The sequence below is a fragment of the Adelges cooleyi genome, unplaced genomic scaffold, assembly GCF_023614345.1.
Source record: "Adelges cooleyi isolate 19-005CV unplaced genomic scaffold, UGA_ACOO_1.1 ACOO_flye_CR_arks_rails_tigmint_CR_PRNA_23, whole genome shotgun sequence".
Taxonomy (NCBI): Eukaryota; Metazoa; Arthropoda; class Insecta; order Hemiptera; family Adelgidae; genus Adelges; species Adelges cooleyi.
Window position 1 is genome coordinate 9,557,359 of NW_026095893.1, and position 27,049 is coordinate 9,584,407.

A 27,049-nucleotide genomic window follows, 5' to 3' on the forward strand; every position below is an offset into this window, starting at 1 on the left:
AAAAAGAAGTTTGTATGATTTGGTTAATATTTGTTCTCGATCAAACTGATTCATATAACACTTAAAATGATATGCTAATTTACCTCATACTTATTAAAAATATGAGTAATATTTTTCATTTACTTATTTTTGGCATCGTTAACTTTATTTTATAGCTTGCTGTAAGTAGAAATTTTAAGTAATAAAATGCATTAAAGTTAGACATTTAAGACTTGGGTTATAATTGAAAATATTGCATATTTTGTATAGTATTCAACTATTAATGAGGATAAAACGACCATCGTAATTTTGGTTTTTCTACTAAATTATAATTAATTTAAAGCCATATTTAAAAGTTCTGTTTTAGTGAAATAAAGTAATTTATTTAACTAAGAAAATAATGGTTAGTTATTTATGTCGACTTGATCAATTTTTATTTAATGATAAAACTTCATATTTTAATATCTAAATTTATGTTTTAGTAACTGATTTATAACTTGTACAATATATTTTATTTTATAACTATCAAGTACGCTCCTCTGCTAATACTTAAAATGTCATGCGTTGTAATATAAATATTACATACACTAACATTAAAACAGATAAATGATATTTAATAGAAAGGTCAAGTGTTTGGTAACACTTACTGTAATTAAAATGAAGTCTCTGTTGTAAAATACATTACCTACACAACTTTTTTGAAGGGATTATCATAATACGTCGTCGTTTTTCTGGATTAATCTAAGCCGAGTACACATTTTAACCCGGTGTAAATGAGTGGGCGCATAAGTTCTTCTATGATAATTGCAATCTTAACGGTCATTAAAATCTTGAAAGCTCAAACTAAATGCCTAATAATTTAGACGTTTTACGACTTCCCAGGAACCGGCTGATCAATGCGCAAAACATTTTACACGGAAAATAATATACTTTATATTCGTTAAGTACGGATTAGATTAATACTCGATATAATACATCATGTTAAATCGCGCGTTCTTTCTCCTCGGCTTTTTTTCTTTTATAACGTGAACATTCACAGATCTACTTACAACATTTACGAAATTTTAATTTTGCAAAAAGACTGCATCGAACATATTTGGCGAATATCCAGTAATATGTGTACAATCCATTATAACCAATAAGAGTCAAACTAATAATTCATTGTTTGTAATTAGTAAACGTGCTCTCTCCAATTACATTATTTTAATAAACACATTAGTTTATACTTCCTCTTAGCCGTAACTCGATTTCGAGTGTCGTTGATCATATGCATTTCAAAGTTGCGTAAAGGCTTCCAATTATTGTGCTAATCTTGTTTTGTCCTTATTATTTCGGAAATGGTTAAAACATCGATTAACTTAGCTTGGGCTGCGAAACGGACCTCACAGACGACATCTATTCATTTTTCTGTTTCCCGAATATTGAATTTTTCTTTACCGTCTCTTCTAATTATTGAAGAATTCCAATCTATCGTTGTTTAAACCACACTCCGTAATAATCGAATTCTTTAATTCTTCGATAAAGTTCTTGGTTATGGTCCATGACTTTGATCTATAGGTTGCTTTTGGACATACGATTGACTTCGTCAAGGAGGATTTTGTTTCTTTTCTAACGTTATAGTTTTTCCAGATTTTTACAGTTTGGTTATTACTGTTTATGCCATTTTAATTCTTCGAAGTATTTCCTCGTTGCAGCCATTAGTTGGACTCCTAGATAAATAACCTTCTCCTTGGGGTCTACGACTAACGTTTTGATCCATCAAGTTTAAAACCTGCCTTCTAACCACATGTCTCTACATGTGTTGGTAAATTTACCATTTTAGTTTCGGTATCGGCTATAAGGACAGTGTCCTCTGCATAACATAAGTTGCTAATTTCGTTTCCTTCAATAAAAATTCCTCTACCCCACTTTTCTGTTGCTTTTCTTATTATCTATTTCCTGTAGATATTAAACAAAATAGGTGATAATATACATTCTTAGCTGATCCCTTTTCCAAAATTTAAATAAAGGATGTGTGCTACGCGTCCATAATTTATTAATTCGTTTAACAGTTTTCAATTTTGTTTATGTTGTTATTATTGTATGATAATTTTAAATTCTTACAATAATTTAACTACTGTAATTTGTATGAAATTAAGAAGGCTCATTTTTAAAATATATACACGGCTCCCCGTCGTGTTGTTACCGTGCGGTGCCGATAATACTAAATATATTGAAATCAGTCTTGATTCATTTCTTGGTTTTTTTTTTATTATTATTCCTGATTTTAATTTAATAGCATGATGAACGAGAAGCAAATAGAATTCACAAACTCATCTTCGAACCGTTTTATTTATTTGACAACTTGATGGCGGCTCGTTGTCAACAGTTTATATGCTATACTCGAACAAATTGAAAACGTCACATTTAGGCACAACAACGCAACTTAGCAAACGAAATCATTGTAATGTCGTTTTATGTTGTTATTATTATTTACTTATTCCGTTCACGCGGGACCTAGACGGCGGTCTGACTCCTCAAACCTCTTGCTACCACCACCACGAACATTGTAATGTTTAGCGCAAATTAATATTTTTCCAATAGACGCTTTTTTACTGGCGTGACGCCCGTCCTGTGTTCGTGAGAAACTGGAATTAGTCAGGCACACAACAATATTATAAACCGCAGATATTGATCCCTGGCTGCTTTTTATTGAACATTGTGTACGAGTGCGTGCGCGTTTTTCTCTGTGTGTATAATATGTATTTCCATTATAACTATAACAGTATATAATATTATACATACATACACACACGCGCACACACATACTAAACGTACCTAGTATGATAATAGAATATATAACGACGGAGGGTAAATAGAAAGAGAGAGAGAAAGAAAAAATAAAAACTCGACGTACGGGGGAAAATGCCAATGCCATAACCTTTTACAAACGCCTAACGCACCGCCACGCAGCCCAACTCCACTCTTTCCCCGGTTCCTTTGCCGCTTTCCTCCTCGTTATTCTTAAAGGTTAATAGGGTCTAAAATCGGATTACCATTTTGGAAACCGGTGTTATAGAACGTTTTCGGATTCTGAATTCATTGATTTTCTGTCGTATGCATAATGGTACGCGGGATTATCGTCGGGACGTGTTCACTATTATAAGGCATTTTATGATATTATATTTTTCTATACGGAAGCTGTATTTGAAATTTTCTTTAGCTCGCTTCGTCGCATTATTACAATCGTTAATGGGTCGCTTAGGGTGTAATATATTACGAGCTATCCAGTATCTGGCAACTGAGAGATTTTATTATTGCAAGGTGCTTATACACTGGTAGCGTAGAAAGAACGAATATGTGGTATATTATGGAAAGTGACACCGCAATATCGCATAACCATTACCGTTGGAAAAAACGCTCAAATGGCGTTCATCTTGTAATGCAGTTAAATTTTATTCCAACCTCATTGGTTCATAATAAAACTTCCCTAACATTATGATGGTTAATTCGACCGAACTGCTATTAATGTATGTAAATTCAAAGTTCTAATAAAATACTGATCAATTATTGAGGTATTATCTGACATTTCTCAACGTTGACGTGTATCACCAACTGGTGCTATTTGCAAATTAATTTGTAGACAGTTTATGTATTTTCAAGGAGTTTACTTTTACATTTACTAGATAACTCAAGCTATATGCTCACTGTAGTATTGTGCAAATTCTTATTCCAATAACTTTTATTTGAATAATATGTTATCTAGATGATTATTTAGATAAAGTTTTATTTGAATGATGCACAACTCTGATGCTCGCAGATTTGGTTTTTGTGTAATCATCAAAAGCTACACAATAATTTTATTATTTTGTTCGTAAGATGTGAAAACATATTTTTGCTAATAAATATTTATAGTTTTCCATTTCAAAAAGTAATTTTGTAATGATTATAAGTTAATTAGCTTATGTTACAGTTATATTCAACTGTGTGTAGTCGACAAGACGTAATCAATATTTAACTGTGTATCTGGACTACTATACAATATAGCGTTAAAACAAATCCTTATGATATAATATGATAATTTGTATGGGCTATTTATTATAATTTAGTTAGTTCTATCTCAAGTACTCAATGAATATATTATATTTAGACAAACTGTAAGGATGCGCTCGAGTTAGCCGGATAAGCTGTTAGAAGGATTTTTATACTTCACAACGTAAGTACTATAACTTTAGAACTGTAAATTCTGTTAGGTTATATTAATTATTTAATCATATTAGTTTTTGATATAAATTATTTGAATAAACTAATAAAATTGTTTAAGTAAATTTCATAAATATACATATAAATAGGCATGTTTTAAATTATAGGAACCTAAAATCCGTTAATGTTTCGCTTCACCGTCAGAATTATAGTTGTTATGGCCCGGTGAATCGTATTTTGATTTATAAACGCTAACGATTTTACTCATTTTTACATTGTATTGTGATTTGAAAATGTTACGTTTTAAGTTCTAGATAATATAATTATACTATAGCTATTATTTTATTCATTAAAATAAATATATATAGAATCCTTTACACATAAGTTTTTTTATACAGTAGTCTATACTATTTTAGGTACTTTTAAATTATGTAAAATATCATTTTTGTCATCCGAAATGATTTTCAATATGTTTACCAATTAAATAGTTTTCCATTATGTTGAATTTTGAAATAAAATATTTAATTTCTCACGAATAAAAACAATATTTGGCTATTACAGTTAATTGATCACTATTGAGATTTCCAGAATGGAAATAAATCAAAATGAGAGCCATGTTTATAAATGTTATAAACAAAATTGGCTCATTTTTTTAAAAATAATATACAGACATTAAGTACTACATGATCACTGATTTTCGTCGATGCATGGAATTTGAAATTGATCTAATACATTTTATTGCTAGGAGGAATAGGATAAAAATGTGTTCGATGAATAATTAGGCATTCTTTCACGCACTCAAACAATGTGATGAGCAACAGAAAAACTACGAAAATGTACATAACAAAGATACAGAAAACAAATGTTTAGTTGTAAGTAAAAAAAGTTACAAATTACGTGGCATGGACTGACCAGCTTACAAAGAACTTATTCACTAAAGTGGCATTAAATATTTAAACTCTGCTTTTGAACACTTAGAAATAGGTTGAACGATGTTTGAATATATGTATTTCTGACGCATTGTGATAAGTTTGTCCCCATTGGAAACATATAGAAAATTATGTTTACACAAGACTTACAAAACCTCGGAAAATATCTAAGTAGAATCAAAACTAAACCACCATATGTTATTGATAAATAACTTAAGAGATAATGTCGTTAATGGTTTACTTCAAAACTAATAATTATTATCTACATCTATAATAATAAATAGATAATAAAAGAATGGATAGGTTAAGGGAGTTTATCACACAAAAATGAAAATTTTGAAAAATTTGAGGTTACAACAGCCAGAGATCTGTTGTCGAAACTCAACGGTAATCATAATAATATAGTATCATAATATGCACAATACGATTCAATATTCATACAAAAATTAAATAGTAACTTCAAAAGTTTATTAAATAATAATCGTTTCGCATTTGTAATTTTTATTTGTTATCATTTTAAAATATCATTATCGATAAGACCCCTTACCTTCCCCTTTAACTGCCCCTTTCGGCGTGCGACCCCTTGTGTTGCTAATATAGAAATGGTCATTCCATTCTTTTATTATCTTTGATTATCTCCCATGCTATGATAATACCATCACCCGTAAAATCATTTGTAAGATAAAATAAAAAAAGTCTAAATGAGAAATAAGATCTTTTTCCTTTAGGCTCGTGGAAACCCAAAGTAAAGAGCTAGTGGATTAATTTATCTCAAATAATTTTTCAAATCGAAGATTTAAAGCTCTACATAGCAATTCAAAAGCATAGTTATTACATTATAAATGCATAATTTAAATATTCTAAAAAGTAAAAGTGTATTATAAAATTAGTTATAATATGGTGAAACCTATAATGAAATGATACTAGTTAATTCGTTTTTTTATTTTCAAGTCTACAAATAATAACTAGACTATCTTATAATATTTGTTTGCGCTCCTGACTATTTTTCTAACCTAAACATAGAATGCTACACCGAATGCGTTTAACTCAATTTATAATGGTTTATAGCAAAATATCTATTATCAATTCAAAATAAGATAACATTTTAGAGAAAATAACACATTCATTTTTCAATATGTTTATTATTTAGGATTTTAATGTTAAAAATGTATTTTTTTATATTTTTTAAACAGCAGTATCTATTTTAATAAGAAGTTTTTTAAAAAAGAAAATATTGTCATTAGCTCCAAAATATTGTCCTTTGATTTCTATGTACGTGTTTTTCCTAAATATATAACCATTTAATAAACGCAGTTCATAAGACGTCTTAAAAGTGTTTCATATTTAAACTTATCAACTTAAAATACAAATTTCGGATAACTAGTTTTAGTGTACAGTTATTTTATATAATTTTAACAATAGTAGAGATCGGATCACAGACCAATTTTTTTATTCTTGGGTTAAAAAAAATACAAGATGGAAAAATATACTAACACAAAAGCATTTTTCAAACTTAATATCTCTGAAAGTGTGTTTATAAAGCCAACAAACAACTTGTTTTTTTAATGAACACTTGTATACATTATTACCTACCACATAAATTAAATAACTTAGTTTAACATAAATAACAAATTCAATATTTTTAATAATCTAAAAAAATGTTTTACAAATTATTAAAAAAAATGTGCAGCATTTTCAAACATGAATAAATTATTTTATACATTTTTTTTGGTTTATTTATCACAATATAATATCATAATACTTACTTAACAGATTTCCATAAGGCTTTGTACATTACCATACTATCTGCCGACTTAAAAAATTGGGTTTTCCTCCTCCTCGATTACACTAAATAAAATCTAAACTTTCTAAATACTATATAGACTAGAAATATTGTTTTTAAATTTATTACAATCATGCAATATTAACACAATCGATTCCCACTTTGCAAAAAGTGTTTAATTTAGTTATTGCTTATTACATCTAGGAGACTAGAATGACCTATTACCGTAATCTCTTTTTCCATACTATTATTTATCGACCCAGCCAGTTAGGTATTTAGAAATTGGTTCATTAGACTGATTGTTATTTTAGATGGTTAAACTCGCTATTGATTTATCCATTGCAGAATGGTTGAACGAATAAATGTATTTGTGGCGGCGATGGTATAGGAAAAAGTTTGACGGCCGACCGTTTTAACGTTAAATAATGAGATTCGGCGTCTATTGTTAGACGGGTTGATTCCTTAATACTCGGATTTCGGAGGGACAGTATAACAGGATTGCGGTGGCGCCATTACGTTAGCTCTCGTCTATTGTGTGTTCACGTATGGTGTACGGGTTACTATCGCCATCGCTGGTTAATGACATAAAGGCCACGCAAACGTTTTTCTGGCGCTACCGTCAATCTAGCTGGATATGGGTGTAAGCCTATACAGGTAAAAACATTAAAAAAAAAACTTTTGAATGTCACTCGTTATAATATATGATGTCGTTCAGTATACATAGGATCAGGAAAATGTGAAGTGTGAAATATTTAATCGGCGAGATGGAGGTAAAAGGTCAAAAACGGTATAAGAATACACTCGGCTTTCGACGGCAATCACGATTCTTGGACATAAATTCGGCTTTATAAAACTTTCACGGTGCAAAAGAAGAAGCAGCAACCTTCGCGTCAATATTTTATCAACGCCGGCACCACCACCGCCGCGCCGCCAGTTCGATCGGCATTGTGTGTTGTGTATACATATTACATATTATACCTAGTACATAATACATTGTAGAAAATCATATCCAGGTAAACCGACATGACGGGGAAATTGGGTTTCTCTCGTCAAATCTTCGCCTAGTATATCTCACAGCGTATGACGTCATATTCGGAGTGATGAACCAGATGAAACACACTATATAGTACCTATATTTAATAATATAACGTTGGTGCGCAATATATTAGCCGGAATGCGCTCTAAGTATTAGCGGTACCGGATATAATCGAAGCCTGTTCGAACAGCGCTCATAATAGGTACAATATTATAGTTCCTGTTTTATACACGGGTTGATTGTTCTTGTACATAATTATATTACTCAAATGGCTTTTAGACAAAACCCATCATACAAAACTAACGAATTAATAGTATTTCCATTTAGACCTTCACGACATCTATTATCTTTAATTATCATAAAGTTGAATACAATTTTGATTAGTTTTCGAGTTCGAGTTTTTTAATTGAAAAATGTTTATTTCCCATGTTAATTTTTTTTTAGACTATGACCTGTCTAGGTGATTTTGGACAACTCTTGCTCTACAAGAGACAAGAGTTGCCATCTTAGGGAAGCGGGTATAATGCGGTGGTTTTGCTTTCCTTCCATACCAGTCGGGTGGCTATTTCTCTCTCTAGACGGCTGCCCGCCCAGCTAAAGGAACGACCAGCGACCAAGATTTGAACCATGGCTAGTGCGTAAAAACACTGCCGCGGTAACCCTCTCGGCCACAACGCCACGTTAATTAAACGCAAAAAAATCCTGAGAAAATACTGAGAATATAGAGTTAAGCTAGAGGTCTGAAATCTTAACGATTTTTTATTGAGTAGGCGAACATTGATTGGAGGGGTAATACATATATTAAATTTGCTTTTGGGGAGATCATTTTTGTAAAAAGGTTATTTTAATTTGAACCATCTCTTCTTCTTATAACTTTTTCTCCTTATCCTATGTAAATAGGGATTGGCCAGCCAAATATGCTCTTCACAAACCTCTTACCCCACACCATTTTTGTATTTACTCTTTACATTCCAAGCCATCATTTATAATATCCATACTCTTTTTTTAAGTTTACCACTAGCTTTGAATTTTTCTATACTGATCTTTCTTACCTGGCTTACTATTTCACGTTCACGCATACTTCTGCTATTGATGCAACTCCTAAACTTATTATAATCCTAATATTTTTAATCTATTTACTCTATTCCATCTCTACATTTTTATTTTACTCCTTTTGTATTTTTATTTTCACTCCAATTTTTGATGCCCAAATCGTTGACTTTCGTACATTATTGCTTACCTGATTAGTTTATACAATTTTTATTTTGCTCCAAATAGTATCTTTCTTAGGGAGAACATCAAATATTTGAATATGTTTTATAGACTATAAAAAGCATATTACACTCCACCAAAAAATAATTTGTGGGTAGTTCTGATATTAAATAAAAACTTTTTAAGCTTTTTATAAAATATATTTAGTGTGTAGTGAATTTATCCGAACAATTCATCAAGAATTCGAAAAACAATAACTTTATAATATTGGTACTTTTATAATAAATCCGTACAAATTTATAAAAAGAAATGGTTTTACGTTAATTGGCTGTTAAAAGTTATACTTATATTTTTTTTCTACCAAACACCAAAGATAAATTAAATATTTAAAAATCCTAAGTGCGCTGATAATTATATTGCTGCTTGACTATGTTTACTTTGGTTTAATTTTTAACGTCATATGGATTTAATTAAAAAGTTTATGTAGTTTAGTAAACGTTCGCTTTATGTAATACTATTAAAAAAATCTACACATTTTTAATACATTCAATAGTTTATTCAAACAAATCCATTGGTAAAATCTATAAGAAAATTATCACCATAATAATGAAATAAAAAATCAGGTTTACATTTGTTAAATAATTACCTTTATAATACCATCAATAAAAAGGTAAACATTATAGCGTATATATCAATAAAATTTATTCTCAAACCAGATAAACAAACTGCTGGCTATTTAAAAAGAGATATTTTAGTTTTTAACAATAATTGCCTACAATTTTTATCAGCTTAATAAAACATAATTACTACAAACAAAATTAACGTAATGCTTATAATTAAGTATCGAAATTATAAGTAACATAATTGTAATAATTATTCTATAATAATATATCAATAACTGGCGACGTATGACTAAATGTTTGATGTAGTATGTACCTATGTTTTAAATTTAAATAAAGCTATATTTAAAGCTTGTTATTTGTTCAATATTGTTGCATTATGGACTGTAGATACCAATTATTCAGACTATTCGTTAGTTGGGATTTAAATTACAACCTTACTCTGTACATTGTACATAAAAAATTAATTTACAAATATTCAAAACCATAATACAAATAATATAATAACAGCTAAACTCGTTTATGACCTAAGGGGCATTATAGTTCAACGAACAATATTTTATCTGTGAGGATTCCCGTGGAACATGGTTTTAGTCATCTGTAAAATTTAAGGAAACTTCAAGGTTCAGTATATCATAATATAGGGTCTTTCACAACAGCAACAAAAAAGGGTTTACTACAATACCAACTTACTAATAAATACTTGAAAAGGTAGTTTAGAGTTTATTATAAGAAAGATACCAATAAAAATACTATATATAAGTCCATAAAAAATGTGTACTTAATGCACTTATAAAATGTGTAAATCAACTATACTTATATCTAAAAATGTATTTATAGCATACAATCTGAACACGCTTTTACACAACATAAATTAAAATAACATACAAATGCTTCTATGACAACTATAGTACCATTTTTAAGCATAATATAATATTAAGTGGTATTAGAAGTACTTAAAAAATATATAATTTTACTGTCAAATGACCCCTATAATAATAATAACCTATAATAATCCATGTAGTTGGGAAATTTTAATATGATATTTTTGTTGGACAGGGGGTCACCAAGAAAATGTGTGAACTTTTTTTTTAAGAAATATTTTTTTTTTCGTGCTTTATTTATTTACTTATTTACTCGATTTATTTAATAAAGCCTAAAACATTATCATGCTTCTACATTTCTAGCATTAGCTCAAATCTTACCCTTTTTTGGGTAAGATTAATTACATAAATTATAATTACTCTGAATTATATATGTATAATGTACATGTATATATATTTTTTTTCAATCCCGAGATTGGTTTTTAACAAATTTCTTCACAACAAATGCCTTCTCCATTTTTCCCTGTCTTTCGCCATATTTTTGAGCTCCCTGTAAGAAGTGACTCATGCATCCTGCATTAATTGGCTGATGTATTTCGTTCTAGATCTTTCTCTTGATGTGTTCTTAAATTATTAAACTATGTAATTCATCCCCATGCCTCAACGTGTGTCCTATCATCTGCCATCTCCTTCTCTTTAGAGTATCTATCAATGTTCGTTTTTCTTCTATTGTATTCAAGACGTTTTCATTTGTTCTCCCTCAGTCCAACTTATTCTCTGCATCTTTTTCCAACACCACATTTTTATAGCTTTTAACATATCTTAATATTTTTTATTAATTGTCCACGTTTCGCTTCCATATAATGCCACACTACAGACGTATGTTTTTATGAGCCTTTTCTTAGTAACTTTGCTCATATTTTTTTATGTTATTAATTTCTTCTTCTTATTAGAATGTAGTTTTTGCTTGACATATATTGCTTCTGATTTTCTTTGTTTATTTCCCGTCGTCTGTTATAATGCTGCCTAAGTTCTTGAAATATTCTACTTGGACATTTTCTTTGTTTTCTAGTGTTAAATTTATAGATGGTGTATTTTTATAGACTATATTCTTTGAACGTGATATTCACATTTAACGCTGCTTGTAAGTCTTCCTCATATGTTGCGAGAACGACTACATTATCAGCAAAGCGAAGCATTGGTATTCCTCCTATTTTCACTCTAATTCCTTTTTGAACTAACCAAAGCTTTATCACGCTTATTGCTTTTTCAATAAATAAATTGAATAATGCAGGTGAAAGTGGACACCTTTGTCTCTCACCTTTTTGAATTCTAGCAGTCGTTGTTGAATTCATTTTGATAATGGCTTATTGTTCTTCATAAATATTGTAGAGAATACTTCTGTCTTTAAAATCTATCTCTGTTTCTTCCAAAATTTTAAAGAGACTTGACCAATTTATGCTATCGAATGCTTTTTCTAGGCCCACAAGGCCATATATAAGTGATTTCTTGTCTCTCAATTTCCTTTTCGAGTATTATTCTTAGACCTAAAATAGCTTCTCTGGTTCCTTTGTTCTTCCGGAAACCATATGGATCGTTCGCTAACCTAGCTTCTATCATCTAACTTCCAAAATCTCTCAGAATTTTCCCAGGCTCGTATATTTGACCTAACAATTCATGCAGAACGTTATTTATTTAATCTCCTGCCTGTTGTAGGAATTCTGAGTTTAATTCGCCTGGGCCTAATGCTTTGTTTTTCTTCATTGTTTGAAGTGCTTCTTCAAATTCTGATTTTACAGTTCCTGTATTTACATTTGAGTCAAAGGCACCGTTGATTTGGTTTTCAACGAGTGAGTCGGTGTTTTCTTTTCCTCCGGTAGTCTTCTTCATTATCCTTCTTCTCTATTATTATTATTATATATATATATATATATATATATATATATATATATATATATATATAAAATATTATGTTTAATTTTTATAAAAACATTTTTGAGTTTTTTTATTTTTCATATAATATGTATAATAATAAAAAATTGAAAAAGTCAAAATTGTTATTATAAAAATTATACATGATATTATGTAGGAAATATAATATAAATGTATCGTAATGCACACCACTAACAACTAAGTAAAAAAATTATATTAAAACAAAATGACGAAGATGGACGACGATGTCAAATATCTATCAAGTTGTTAACATACTTAAGATAATATGAATAATAAACAATTTGATAAATTATAGTAACAAATTTTAATAATATTACATAACAATGACTAATTTTAATACGTTTCTAGAACGAAGGCATATTAAATAGGCAATATTAATACTTGATTGTGTATAATATGTTATAACAGCTTCGATTCGGAGTTGATAGTTATTGCTTTTACAATAATTTTTATTCTTTTTTTTTATTTGGATCTGTAATCACTATATCATGTTCTAAAACGCTGAACCGATTTCTTCGTGTTACAGCTCTTTTTTATCAGAAATTGTATCCAAAAGAGTACAAACATTTATTGTTTGGTCTTTATTAGGCCAACCATTTTAAAAGCACTACATACTATTCAAAATATTCAAAAATGTACTTATTTATCAACTCATAGTCTACTTATAGTCAACAGATATTATTTACATACTTTGACAAATGTTTGCATTATTTTGTTTTTTTACTAAAAAAAAGAGCTTAAGGACTAAAAATTATGCTGAAGGTAAATATAGGTAGGCTATACCATGAGTATTTTTTTTTTCAAAAATTTATAGTCAACATTTGGTTTTTTTAAAGAAAAATAAAAGAATAGGGGGGAAATTACACTTTTGTCGTAGTAAAATTCTAAGCTGCTATATAAGAGACAAGAGTGAATAAACAGGCAACAGTTATCTGAAAAATAGTTCCGTGATGTTGTCAATTTCGAAATAATTGGAAAACAAAGACAATGAACTATTATAGCCAGACGATGACTCCAATTATATCCACCCTAATATTAAAAATTCAGTTTTAAGCTTGTGTTTATCGATATTTTGTAATTCTACCATTGCTGATTCCCATAGAAACATTTATTTAAAAGTGATTTTTATCACTTTCAGTTATAATAATTATTCTTTTCGATCTGTGATCTTTTACGCCTCAATATGCTCCTTCCCATCTTCTTATCTTCGACCATACTGTACTGGCTTTTTATTTTATTATCAAAGGTCTATTTGTCATTAGTGTTTGAGCAAACTTCGGCATGCATTAATCTGTTATAAAATTATCTAACGGCAAAAATTATTATGTACCAAAATAATTTTCAGGTAGCGTATTAGAATAAGATACATTTTTTTACTATTTTCAAAACACACTAATCGTTAATTAGACTATTAAAAGTTATTGCCGTGCACTATCAAGACCTTTGTTGTTATTTTTATTTATAAATATAAAGTATAATTATATTATATAAGATAAAAAACCTGAAGTTGATCCTATAAAATATTGGTTTTGAATCCGAATCGATTGTTACATAATTGAAAACGATTGAACCGGAATCGTGATTTTACATATTTAAGGAACCCGAACTCAAACTTGAACATGTATTTAGAGGTACAAAATTGTACCGTTAAAACCAAATAATTTCCATTCCCTGATAATGTGCATGTCAGATTAGTACAAGTAAAATTATTAATACTAATAGATATAATTTAAAACTAAAAATAAAGATTAAGCGTTAAAAAACGTGGTAGTTTTTGGATTTTTCATTTTATTAACGTTACTTCATAAACACTTAACGATGAGTTAATAAAATGTCCATCAGCTTGCTTAACCTTGCAAAAATAAATAAAAATTCCACTGCTACGACATAGACACGTTGGCGGTATTTCATTTGGGTCGTAGCTTCGTGTAAACGATGGTTGAGTGAATCAAGCCCACTGGTATGTGTCGCCGGGTGTCCATGGCACTGCGGATTAATAAATACGCGAAAAGGGAATTCCTTCGCTCAAACCCTGTCGGTAATGTTGTGCAGACATCTTGTACATATATCACATGCGAATGCACCTAAAACAGTCGTACCATGAAATAGGTGTGCGAATACGAATGTTAAGTACACCACGTCAATGTACTTATGTGCTGTGTTATAACAGGCGCACAGGCAGGCGACGCCACGCAGATGTGAGAAGCTTTTAGCGTTATGGTTGATACGATAATAAATGGGCAGACCTGTCGACCGGCGGGTCAGGTATACTTACCGAATAAAGGTATTTGTCGATTGTGTATGTACACTTATATTATGCTTACTGTCCCGAAACGACCAACTTATCACCTCTACTGCGTATGCACTATGTCATAAACGTTTTGCTAACAACAAATATTTGATCATAAACAAAGTTTTATTAAAAAATTCGCCACAGCATACCAGTCGTTATATATCATGTAAGGTGATGTACCATGTGACAAAAGTTTGTTTTGAACCAAACTAAGTATCGATTTGATATGACATTCAAAATTCGACTGATTAAAATGAAGATTAGGAGGGTAACGCACAAAATAAATTATATTTACTGGGGGGAACCAACAAAGTCATTATTAAAAGACGTAAGCACAAATGTTTTAATCTGTTATAGTAATCTGATTTAAAATTTTTGATCTAAGAAATATTAATCTAATAATCCAAACAACTAGGGTCAAAACGACAATAAACGACAATAAATTAGGAATATGGGAGCAAAATTAAATAACATTCTGTAGATAATAATACAAATTAGTTGTCATCTTTGCGATTTGTACTGGTAAAAAAAAAATAGCATTATATTCATTCGTATTGGGTCCGAGTGCCAAATTTAACTAGCTTTTAAACAGTTTTAACTAATTACTTTTAAGCAATATGAAAATATTATTTTAGAAACGCAACCTAAGTCCCCGAAAATGTCTTAATTCAACTGGCGTCTTGTGCTGTTTGATTCAGTGAAAACTCCCTTAAGTACCTGAAATAAAATAGAACTCGTATAAAACATGTTTTTTTTATTGAAAAAAATAATTTAAATGGTATTAATAGTGCCAACAACTTACTTGGCGCTCCTACTTTTTACGAAACGACTTACTATAATTTTAATAATGTAAAGTGCTAGCTAACCTGTTGTTAGTCGAAAAATATTTATATCTTTGTGATATCGGTTTAGCGTCACATGCCATGTCATCGCTGTTGTCGATTATAATATAGTAATCGGCAACTTGAAATAGATTCAGGATGTCGACCTTCGGGATAGTGGTCGTTCGGGAACACAGATTCGGGATAGTGATCGGGAATCTTACAATATTATAGCACATTAGAGGAAAACAAAATAATAAAATCGTAGTCATCTGAAAGGCTAGCTTCTAATACCCAAAATCGACCATTTGTACAATAATATGTATATATATATACGTACAAGCTGACCCGGCAAACGTTGTTTTGCCATATAAATTATTTCTTTGTAGGCTGGTTCGCACATCTCAAAAAAGGGGTTGGTGGTAAAAGGGTAAAAATGTAGGGTTGTATACAAATACTGTGACACGAGAATTGTATATATATCGAGATATAAACATTTTGTCAAAAAAATTAAAATTTTGGGGTGGACCACCCTTATTATCACTTAGGGGTATGAAAAATAGTTTACGTCTTATTCTCAGACCTACTGAATATCACACAAAATTTTATAAGAATCGGTCAAGCGGAGGAGTTTTGTTACAAACACTGTGACACGAGAATTTTGTATGTATAGCATAGAGCTAGGTGAAGGGTGCGGCGACTAAGGTAGTGACGTCTAAGTTGGTTGATTGACGACTTACGTTGGCAGAGAAACAAGCGATTGTTAAAAAATCGACGAACACCTCCGCTGTTACTTTTTCATTACATTAAGTTTTTTTTCCCCCAAAGACTCAAGTACGTCAGTATACACATTGATTTCATCGCGATGGCCACTATTACATTACACAACGCCAGCGGCTGTCGGATGTCCATTAAAAAATGATTGTTTCCAATATCGGTTTCAGGCTTTTATTCCGCTTTAATTAAAGTTTGACAAACGACATTTATTCGTGTGCGACTCGCGCCCAACAAAAGTGATTAAAGGGTTTCGGAGGACCTTGACTTACGCACACAGTACCTATATATTTACAACTGTGCCTTGACAGTGATGTAAAAAAGAAAAAATAATTCTTAGAATACATTTACAAAAAACATTAACGGAAGTCAATAATTTGTATCCATTACCCGATTGATAAATAGTTTATTATACCAACCATGACGTCTATTATTATAAAAAACACACACATTTCGGTTAAACAACGCTTTTATTTTCACTTTTCCCACAATATCCCTAAAAGCATCAACACTGCAACAGACAGATATAAATCGTAAAATAAAATATTATGAGAATAAATAAAAGTAATTTTAATAAAAAAATTTTAAATAAACTTGAATTCAAACTATAGCGATTGTCTAAATACAAATATTATTTAATGATTGTAAATATGAACTAACTTGTTTATTTAAGTTGTTTAATTGATATTATCAAAATATTAATTTGATGTTATATTTAATTTTTAGACCTTGGATATCAATAAAAATGACCTGGAAGAAAGAATCGTAGAAAACTTTTACGTCGGTAAGCATTGATCATTTTTAGTTTATTAGTTAAAATAATTGTTATTATTGACTACGAGGATCTTATCACATTGTTATAGTTATAGTGTGTGCCTAATATGCACTGACCAATAAGTACTAACTTTTAGTATTAAAAAATTTCAAATTTTGGTTTTTTCGGGAGACTTTTAAAAAAATCCTCAGGCTAAATAAAAATAAAAAACTAATATAGTTTTTAGATATAATAAGGGGCTACAAAAAAAAAATGAATAAACTTTTCAAGTGACCTAGTATAGTACAGGTCTGATCGAGTCCAACAAAAAACATTTGTTTACACTCATATTTTCAAATTACCGTAAACAACCGTCAGTCATGATAATACTTATAACAAGTATAAATAGGGGGGGGGGGTAGTTAATAGTACGTTTTGAGCCCCATGGCTCGACGGGACCTAACTTTAATAAAAATTGTGAAAACATTTATAGGGCCATGCAGTTTTAACAAATATAAAAAAAGCACGACCATTTCGACAATGCGCACACGATTTGTTTTAATGTGTAATTGAATACACCCACATATAAAACAGCTTGCATTCCATATTTTTCGAAACGTCATGTGTATGCAAATAAACATGGTCAGAGAGGAATGGGGAATTTCAATGTGCGTATGTTTATATTATATCAGATAGGTAGATATACCTATATTATTGTTTGCCGAATCTCGGCAACATCTGTTGAACTGGTGTGCATGGCAGAACACGTTTTATTAGAATGAATTAAAAATGTCAAAAATAGCGTTATATTTAATAGTTCGGTTAATAAAATAATCACAAACAACGTTATAAGGGCTATTTACAACGCTCATAAGTGATAACTAGTAGGTTTCAAACAGTCACCCAAAGTGGAACGAAAAGCGCAAAGGATAATAAATATTTGACGAAAAATGATCTAGTGTCCATTTTTAAAATGCCAACTAATTTTATGGCGACAAAATATAAAGTTTTTCTAGTTATAATACTTTTAAAGTTTGCTCGTATGAGATAACGGATTACTACATCTATCACCTTGTGGCCATTGCAAGCCATTAGTGTTTACTTACTCGTAGTTATTACTTTAATTTATTTATACAATCTAAACCGCTTTATAAACAATGACTTGATTTGCGTATTATTTATAAATACCGGATGATTCTTTTAACGCCTTACACTAGTTTTCTCTTAAAATAATTCATATTTTGTAGTTTTTATATTTGAAAATATTGTTGTATATATATATACAACAATATAGTTGTTATATATATTAGACAATATTCTAATAAATATATATATATATATATATATATATTAATCGTAACGTATATATAACATTTTTTACAACTTTTTAAATTTAGAATAATTTGCTGTACATTTTGACTGGTCGATAACCAGTTTCGAAAAATTGTTTTTAAAGTTATTAAAGTTTAAAATATTGGACGGGAGGATGGGTGGGAGTAAAGTTAGTTTTAAGACAAAACTAGTTTAGGTCGTTAAAAGAATCATCCGGCATATATAGGTCTTATTTTATGAGAATTAAAAAGAACCGTCAGTCGTGCATACTTTTTGAAAGTTGGGAGAAGCTGCATTGCGGCTATAGGCACTTGCGTGACCTGGGTTACCTGCCAAGTTCTTATGTCAGAAATGCTGTCTTACCAACGACTTTTGACTTGGATTCTTGTAACTGGTGGTGGATGTTTGTTTTTTATTAGTGTCTGCCTGCCACTGTGTGTTGCTTAGAGAACTTACCGGCGGCGAGTATTTCTAAAAAAGACTATTACTAGTGACTATTTCACTTGCGGTGTCTCCTACTCGAAATAACGAATTAACAACTGTAGTAACACTCGAGCCGTAATGATATTGTCGATTAATTATGTATTTCGACTACGAATGGGAAGTTTCAGTAGGTCACGCAAAAAGACGCCAAAATTGAAATTCCTGGTGAAAACTATAAACAGACCGTAATGGAATAATGGAAACGTGGTAATTCAGCGGTGTAGGTACATTTCACTCAAAACGTCACGGAGTGACATAGTTTAAATTGGGACAGTGAAAAATATCAGCTAATATAAACTATTATTGACCGTAAGCCGTTTAAACATAACCGCCAGTATACGTTATTCGTGTGCGTGAAACGCGCTTTTATCCATTTATATTGCACTGGTACGCATGTGTACTATATTGTATATGATATTATACTTATGCATAAATAACTATATAATCTACATGGCGTGTATTTATATACATATTTAATTCAGTTCGCCGAAGGCATTGACGAACCCTTGTGCGTGTCACTGATACATTAAGCGTGTCGACAAAAATCGTCTGATTATATATTTTATTAATGTTACAATTGTACCGCAAGGGAATAATATTCTAGTTTGGAAAGTTTTTTTTCTACCCTTGTACTTTATTTTACTATCTGAAATTCGGCGACCGATCGATTGACGGCACCTGAGGTAATTGAAATAATTGGTGCCGGAGCACGGTTCTTCTTCGTGTCGCCTAATGTTGTCCGTGTTGTTCGTTACTTTCAATGGCAATAAAAGTGGGGAAAAAAACCGGCGATAACAATCATCGATCATAGTGTATTAACGGATTGTAATAATACACTATGACCTAAGGCCTAAGTGTATTACTCGTCACTTTGGCCTTTGGGTTGCCTAAATAATATAAATGTCGCTAGTTCTCAACACACTATCTTTTTACTATAACGTCCACTTCTATAAGCCAAAGTAAAATATTATGTATGTCCATAAAACCTTATGTCGCAATATTTTAAAATGTTGTGTCACAATAAAAAATGTGATCAATGTCTTAAAGGTGACTAGTTCAACTATGTTTTATATTGTTGGCAACCGAGTGTGAAAAAAATAACTGGCTTGTGTTTATGATTTGAATCTGATTAATATTTTGAAAACTATTTCTAATAGAACATGACGGTATGGTCACATCAAAAAATGTGTTAGTCACGATTTCTGATAACCTATCAGAAATATCTATCTTAGTAATAGGATTGTGTTGGTAAAGTTAATCATGGGAAATGGGGTAGCGAGTGAGGGGTATTGTCAATGCCACAAAACGGCTTTGCGACCCTTGGATTTTAACGAGCTTACGACTATGGCACGTTCCCTCAAAATCATTTTTTTTTTGGCTATGCAATTTTGTTAACTGAACCAAATTTTCAATGCATGGGCGTGCATAATATACAAAACGATCGCAAAATTATTTGCGAATTGACCGAAGAGGAAGAGAGGCTCGAGTAGCAGAAAAAGTCATTGACACCGTTATCGACAAAACATTATACCGAAAATTGTGCGATGAACTACAGTAATACGGTTTTGATGGTTTTGCCAAAAAAAAAAGATATTATTATTCTGTATCTGTCCAATCCACACAACGTACATCGAACATACTAATACTTCTATCCCTGACGGATAGGTTAGGTCTCTGTCTATCAAGGTAAATGCTGTTATTATATTATGTTATAAACGTTTCAGTGCATTTTGGGTAAATTGATTCCAAAACGAGTACTGACCCATGTCGACTTCTCTTTGTTTTCATGTAATGTTTGTAGTAAATTTGTTATACATAATTTATAATTGTATTCGTTGGCTATACAAAAAAAAAATCGGTATTCATTTTTCAATTGCTGACTTTTAGTACTCGGGGTTAGTGATTCTGCAACATTTTGCACGCACAAGCGAGAAATTAGGTTTACTGTCAGTTTTTGTTTTACTTCGCCAATATTTCGTATGCGGATCAAGTACTTGGCTAGGACAAGACCTAGCCTTAAAGAAGGCTCAGATCAACAACCTCTTACTCCATTCTTATTCTCTTGCTGTTCTTTTTACACCTCATTATCGTTATTTTCTTTTAAGTTAGCTAACTACTATTGCAATGGTTATAAATCTAAAAATCATTATCCTTTATTTTGACTCTTATGCAATCAATAGCATTAAAACATTCAGTACAATTTAGTTTAAAAAAATACTAAATTACTATGATTTATTTGTAATATAGTATAGATGGTGATATTTTAAAAATGCAATTCAACTAGCTTGCCCTTTATAATGGTAATTCAAATATTTTTTTCCTAAAGTTTTTTTTAAACAAGTTTTAAATACTTTCTATATCATTGGGTTTTTGGGATTCACCATCAACATATACAAATGCATAATTATGTATTATAATTTTGTTTGTTTCTGGTTGTTAAGCATTAAGAACGTGCTCAAACTGTCTTGTTCAAAGGATGAATCCAAAATAGAGCCCCAAAGGTTCTGTTTTCCGGATGGACGAGAGGTAAATAAGTGTAATTTATAACATATACATAAACATTTAGTGTTGACGATTTTTTTTACGGCATGCTAAATACTTGTCAAAACATGTTTAGTTTTATTGTTATTATTTTTTTCAGAGGGTTAACGTGCTTGAGCCCTCTCCAGCAGTCCGGAGGGGGCAGGCTGACCAGGGTATAAGAAGTGCACCCGACCATGTCCATTGCTGACACCGATTCTTCGTTCTCCAGTGAAGAAAAAAGCCTATTCCGTCCTTTTACTCGCGAATCGCTGAGGGCCATTGAACAGCGCATAGCCGAAGATCATGCAAAACAGAAAGAACTTGAGGAAAAAAGAGCTGAAGGGGAGGTGAGTCTCTTGAGGCTCGGTCAAACAAGAGTCCTTTTAATATTTTTACCCTTCGTTATTTTTTTTCTGTTATTTAATTTGTTTTTAAATTAAAGAAATACAATAGTTGTCATAAGTTTATGGCAACTGATTTATAATTATACAAGCCCCTTTAAAAGGAATTCAACTTTTAAGATAAATCTACGCCGGGTTTGAAAAACGATCCAATATTAATATTATATGTTTTATTATTTGAAATACAGCCCGTGCCATGGAAGAGAAATAAAAATAAAGACGTAAGCAAGTAGAAGTAAAAAAAAATGTAGGAAACACAAATAGTTGGGCAACATAATTTTAAGATAGAACTGATATAATTGTATAATTTCAAAATATTAGTATGTACATATTACATATTTATATTTTCTTGCTACGATAATTTAGGCGAATGTATAAAAAGCATGCTATCACTTAGGTTTATGGCTATATAATACATGATTTACTATTATAAAATGCATATAAATATAAAATATAAACAATATATTTTATATATATATTATACATCATACGCAGTATTAGGACTAATGTATCGGCAAATAAGCATTAGTAAAAATGTAAATACAAAAAATGTAATTCCAATAAATTATATACTACTTGTAATTGGTATTATAATATAATAGAAGTTTAACGTACGTTTCACTTAGATTCATATTCATCATAATTAATACATCACAACATGGATTGATACCAGAATTGATATCAGTGCAATGGAGGGAATCACTGTTTCTTCAAATCTAAACATTCAAAAGATGTTTGAACTTTGAACCTATTTTATACGTTTTTATAGCAAAATGTGGTCACTTAATGCAATTTTAGTCAAATTGCTCATCTAGTAATCCATAAAACATTTATTTTTCAACTTTATCTATAACATATTATACAGTATACATAATACATAGTAGTAGTAGTCTCTAGAAATATAATCTGCTAAATTAAATACGCCAATATATTATTAGCACGTTAAAAAATAATATAGTTAAACGCACTATCGCCACTTTTAAAATGTAACTCCTACTTACAAAAAATAAGTACTCCTTAATAGCGATAGTTATTGTACTTATTTGTAGGGATGATATGCCATTAAAGAAACGTTATACATACTTATGATATTTAAATTATAATATAAAAGTACTCGCTAGCTGAAAATTAGTTATAATCAGTTATAATATAGTTTCTTCACAAAAGACATTCATCTATAAACTTTATTAGTTATAATATATTAATAAATATACTTTTATATAACTATGGACCTATAGTCAGAAATAAAGAAATGGTTCATATCTATAATATGTATTTGGTGAGTTTAAAACAATATGTCTAGGTTTACCTTAGATGTGTTACAATCTTGGTTAATTCTGAATTTTTGCATCGTGTACATTTTTTCTCTTCTAAAATGAATCAATTGACTGAATTGCTTATCAAACCACAATAATACATGTTATTTAAAATCGGATTAACAATAAATTGAACCAATTCAATTTGACTTCCATGCATCTTTGAAGAATACAATGATTATTATTCATTGACGTCTTGTAGTTTTATCTAATTTATTAGATATTATCTAATTTATCACACATCCAAGCTTGGCTTGAAATAACTGATACTTAAAAATACTGATAAATTTTAGACAACTCTGCCATAATTTTAATAGTTTGTAGAAAACTTGTTATTAGAACGTTAAAATAACTTTATTACCATTAACCATAGTTTTAGTTGTATTTTGGTATGCTAGAGTGATCACACAAACGGTATGTATAAATATATTTTATAAAAAAAGTGTTCTTTGCAGATTCGGTATGAGGACGAGGACGAAGATGAAGGTCCCCAGCCGGACGCCACTCTTGAACAGGGAGCGCCTTTACCGGTTCGGCTAATCGGCACGTTCCCGCCCGAATTAGCATCCGTTCCACTCGAAGATATCGATCCTTACTATCACAATCAAAAAGTACATGATCTTTTAACACCTAATACCGACATTAAACCCGATTTTGACCCATGTATCGTTTTGTGTTTGTTTTGTTTAGACATTTGTAGTAATTAGCAAAGGAAAAGATATCTTCAGGTTCAGCGCCACCGACGGTCTTTGGGTGCTAGATCCCTTCAACCCCATCCGGAGAGTGGCCATTTACATATTGGTCCATCCGATATTTTCCGTAACAATCATTTTTACTATACTTACAAATTGTGTGTTCATGATAATGCCCCCAACTCCAACTATCGAAGCGTCTGAGTAAGTGGATAAACATTTTTATTTCGATTACTTGATAATTATTTTTATGTACTTTATTTTTGTCATTAAACTATAACTTTATGCGCATTCAAAATGTAATTAATATAAAATAGTTAATTGTATTGTATATTTGTAGGTCCCTATAGGTATATGTAATAATATTTAAAAACGACATTTGTATACTCATAAATATCGTATCTTATTCGATATTATAAGATAGACTATTTTATTATAATTATAATAATTTATCATAATTATTATTGTTACCGAAATATTATATTTAATTTTTTGTGTTAGAATCTTAGCTTATACATATTATTAGATCGCTAGAAAAAATGGTAAATGTTGAGGATAGTATTATTATGTGTACGTAGTGTTAGGAATAATGATTGATTTTTATTTTTATAATTTATGTTTTATTGTAATCTAATCGTTTCCAGAGTAATATTTACCGGCATCTACACATTCGAATCGGCTGTGAAAGTAATGGCCCGAGGTTTCATATTAGAACACTTCACCTATCTTAGAGATGCATGGAATTGGCTAGACTTCATTGTTATTGCATTAGCGTGAGTAGTAGAAGTAGATTTGTAGATACCTTTACTATAGGACGATAACAATAAATATAACATAATAAGTATAATAATGGTAGTCAAGGGCAGGTGTAACGGGGTTGGACGTTAAGTAGATAAATAATGTACAATAAAATTACGATTTATAATGATTTTTTCGTGTTTTGTTTACGTGTATTTATTTGATGGTAATACCAATGTGCAATAACAAATGATAATAAAAACGTAGAGGAAAAACAATTGTTTTCCAAACTACTTATTAGATGTTGTTACGTTATAGACGTGTCTATTTTACTAACTATTTATTTTAATATTGTTATACTAGGTAATTGGGGATTTTATTTCTCAAAGTATTGCAATACTCAACTTTGTTTTCATAAATAGTATATTTTATTAAATAGAAGTTTTATTCGGAGTTTAGATTTCATAGCCGACAATACTATTTAGATTAAAATATTTATAAATTCTAGACAAATTATATTTTAGTAAATTATTTCTTTGACATTAGTACTTATTTAGTTAAATTCCTTATTAATTATGAAGGTAGGTAATCTTAATTAATAATCAATTGGTTTAACGATTTACATTTGTATTATATTGATATTGTTTGTAGCGCGTGTAGTTAAATTTTGTAATTTTCAGTTATGTTACTATGGGTATAGAACTGGGAAACCTAGCTGTTCTCCGTACATTTCGAGTACTGCGAGCGCTCAAAACTGTAGCCATCGTACCTGGTAATTATTAGCATTACTTACAACTGCTCTACGTGCCTAACGACATTTTGTTTTTTCTACACAAGGACTGAAGACTATCGTCGGAGCTGTGATAGAATCCGTGAAAAACCTCAGGGATGTCATAATATTAACAATATTCTCTCTGTCTGTGTTCGCGTTATTAGGATTACAATTATATATGGGTGTTTTAACGCAAAAATGTATTAAAGAGTTTCCCTCTGACGGCTCGGCTGGTAATCTGACGGGGGAAAATTGGAAAGCGTTTATGTCGAACAAATGTAAATAAACAATTATTTCTTATTTAGAGATGCGAAGCAATATGGTAAATTATTTTTTATTCCGTAGCAAACTGGCAAACCGGCGAAGAAGATGACTATCCATTGTGCGGAAATGGTACAGGGGCAGGGTAAGACAGAATAAATTAAGTCACTACTCACTGATAATAAAAGTAGAAGCTTTTATAACGTGTTTTATTCTTTAGCCAATGTCATTCCGGGTACATTTGCATTCAAGGTTTCGGACCAAATCCAAACTACGGGTACACTAGTTTTGATACATTTGCTTGGGCTTTGTTGTCAGCGTTTAGGCTAATGACTCAAGACAACTGGGAAGCCCTGTATCAACAGGTTAGAAAAATAATTTTACAATCTCAGTTTAATTACATTGATATAACGTAAAAGTAGTTAATCTTGTTCTTTAACTACAAAAGTTCTATATCAATTAAAACACATGGTTCATCAGTGAAAATGTATATTATCTCATAGGTTTTGAAAGCTGCCGGGCCGTGGCACATGTTTTTCTTCATTGTCATAATATTCCTCGGTTCGTTCTATCTTGTCAATTTGATATTAGCTATCGTAGCAATGTCTTATGACGAGTTGCAAAAAAAAGCCGAGGAAGAAGAGGCGGCTGAAGAAGAAGCGATCAGGGTGAGATATTTATGGATTTACAACTACATCGGTTACGTGATAATACTGTGAGTGTGTATATTTTAAGGAAGCGGAACAGGCAGCCAAAGACAGAGAGATTCGGAGGCAAGCTCATGAGGAGAGGGTAGCGGAACGTGCAGTGAGAGCTCGGACCGCTCACCATCATCCGAAATCGCCTTCGGACTTCTCTTGTCAAAGCTACGATATGTACGATGGTCAAGACAGGGGACTCGGCGACGACAACCATCGTGAAAAAATGAGTTTGCGATCGGCGTCGGTTACGAGTCAAGACAAACATTCAGACACTACAAGTATGGGCAGGCAGGGTGGTAAAACGAGAAAGGCAAGTGACAACAGCACATAAGCCCGATAAGATTTATAGGTATAATATGCTGTTTCCGACTTTTATTAATCTTCTGCGTTTCCTTAAAGACAAGTCTAAGCTTACCCGGGTCACCCTTCAATCTCAGACGGGCGTCACGCGGAAGTCATCAGCTGACCCATCGAAATGGAAGACCGAGATTTACCGGCGTCGACACTAAACCGTTAGTCCTGAATACATTGCTGGACGCCGAGGTAATATTTATTGCCAAGCCTATAGGGTGTAGCATAAAAAACGACTTAGTTTTTGATAAAATCAAAATACTGACTAATCGTTGGTCATTAAATTATTTTAATTTCAATAATAAATATATACATTTTT

General features: G+C 30.9%; 1 protein-coding gene across 13 annotated transcripts in view; it reads left to right on the top strand.

Moving 5' to 3' along the window:
• The window catches only part of LOC126835734 (sodium channel protein para-like), a 50,381-nt gene that overhangs the window by 14,450 nt on the left and 8,882 nt on the right, over positions 1-27,049 (top strand). For 6 of the 13 annotated variants that reach the window (XM_050568505.1, XM_050568504.1, XM_050568508.1 and 3 more), the window contains exons 3-16: positions 17,133-17,190; positions 21,417-21,501; positions 21,617-21,845; positions 22,088-22,120; positions 23,671-23,826; positions 23,906-24,111; positions 24,552-24,680; positions 25,326-25,417; positions 25,483-25,695; positions 25,763-25,823; positions 25,899-26,043; positions 26,182-26,346; positions 26,414-26,689; positions 26,779-26,922. In XM_050568505.1, coding sequence (XP_050424462.1) covers positions 21,693-21,845; positions 22,088-22,120; positions 23,671-23,826; positions 23,906-24,111; positions 24,552-24,680; positions 25,326-25,417; positions 25,483-25,695; positions 25,763-25,823; positions 25,899-26,043; positions 26,182-26,346; positions 26,414-26,689; positions 26,779-26,922 — 1,773 coding nt within the window. In that variant the 5' untranslated portion in view covers positions 17,133-17,190; positions 21,417-21,501; positions 21,617-21,692. The remainder of the gene's footprint in view (positions 1-17,132; positions 17,191-21,416; positions 21,502-21,616; positions 21,846-22,087; positions 22,121-23,670; positions 23,827-23,905; positions 24,112-24,551; positions 24,681-25,325; positions 25,418-25,482; positions 25,696-25,762; positions 25,824-25,898; positions 26,044-26,181; positions 26,347-26,413; positions 26,690-26,778; positions 26,923-27,049) is intronic. The other 7 variants (XM_050568509.1, XM_050568511.1, XM_050568512.1 and 4 more) reach the window with 3 other exon arrangements.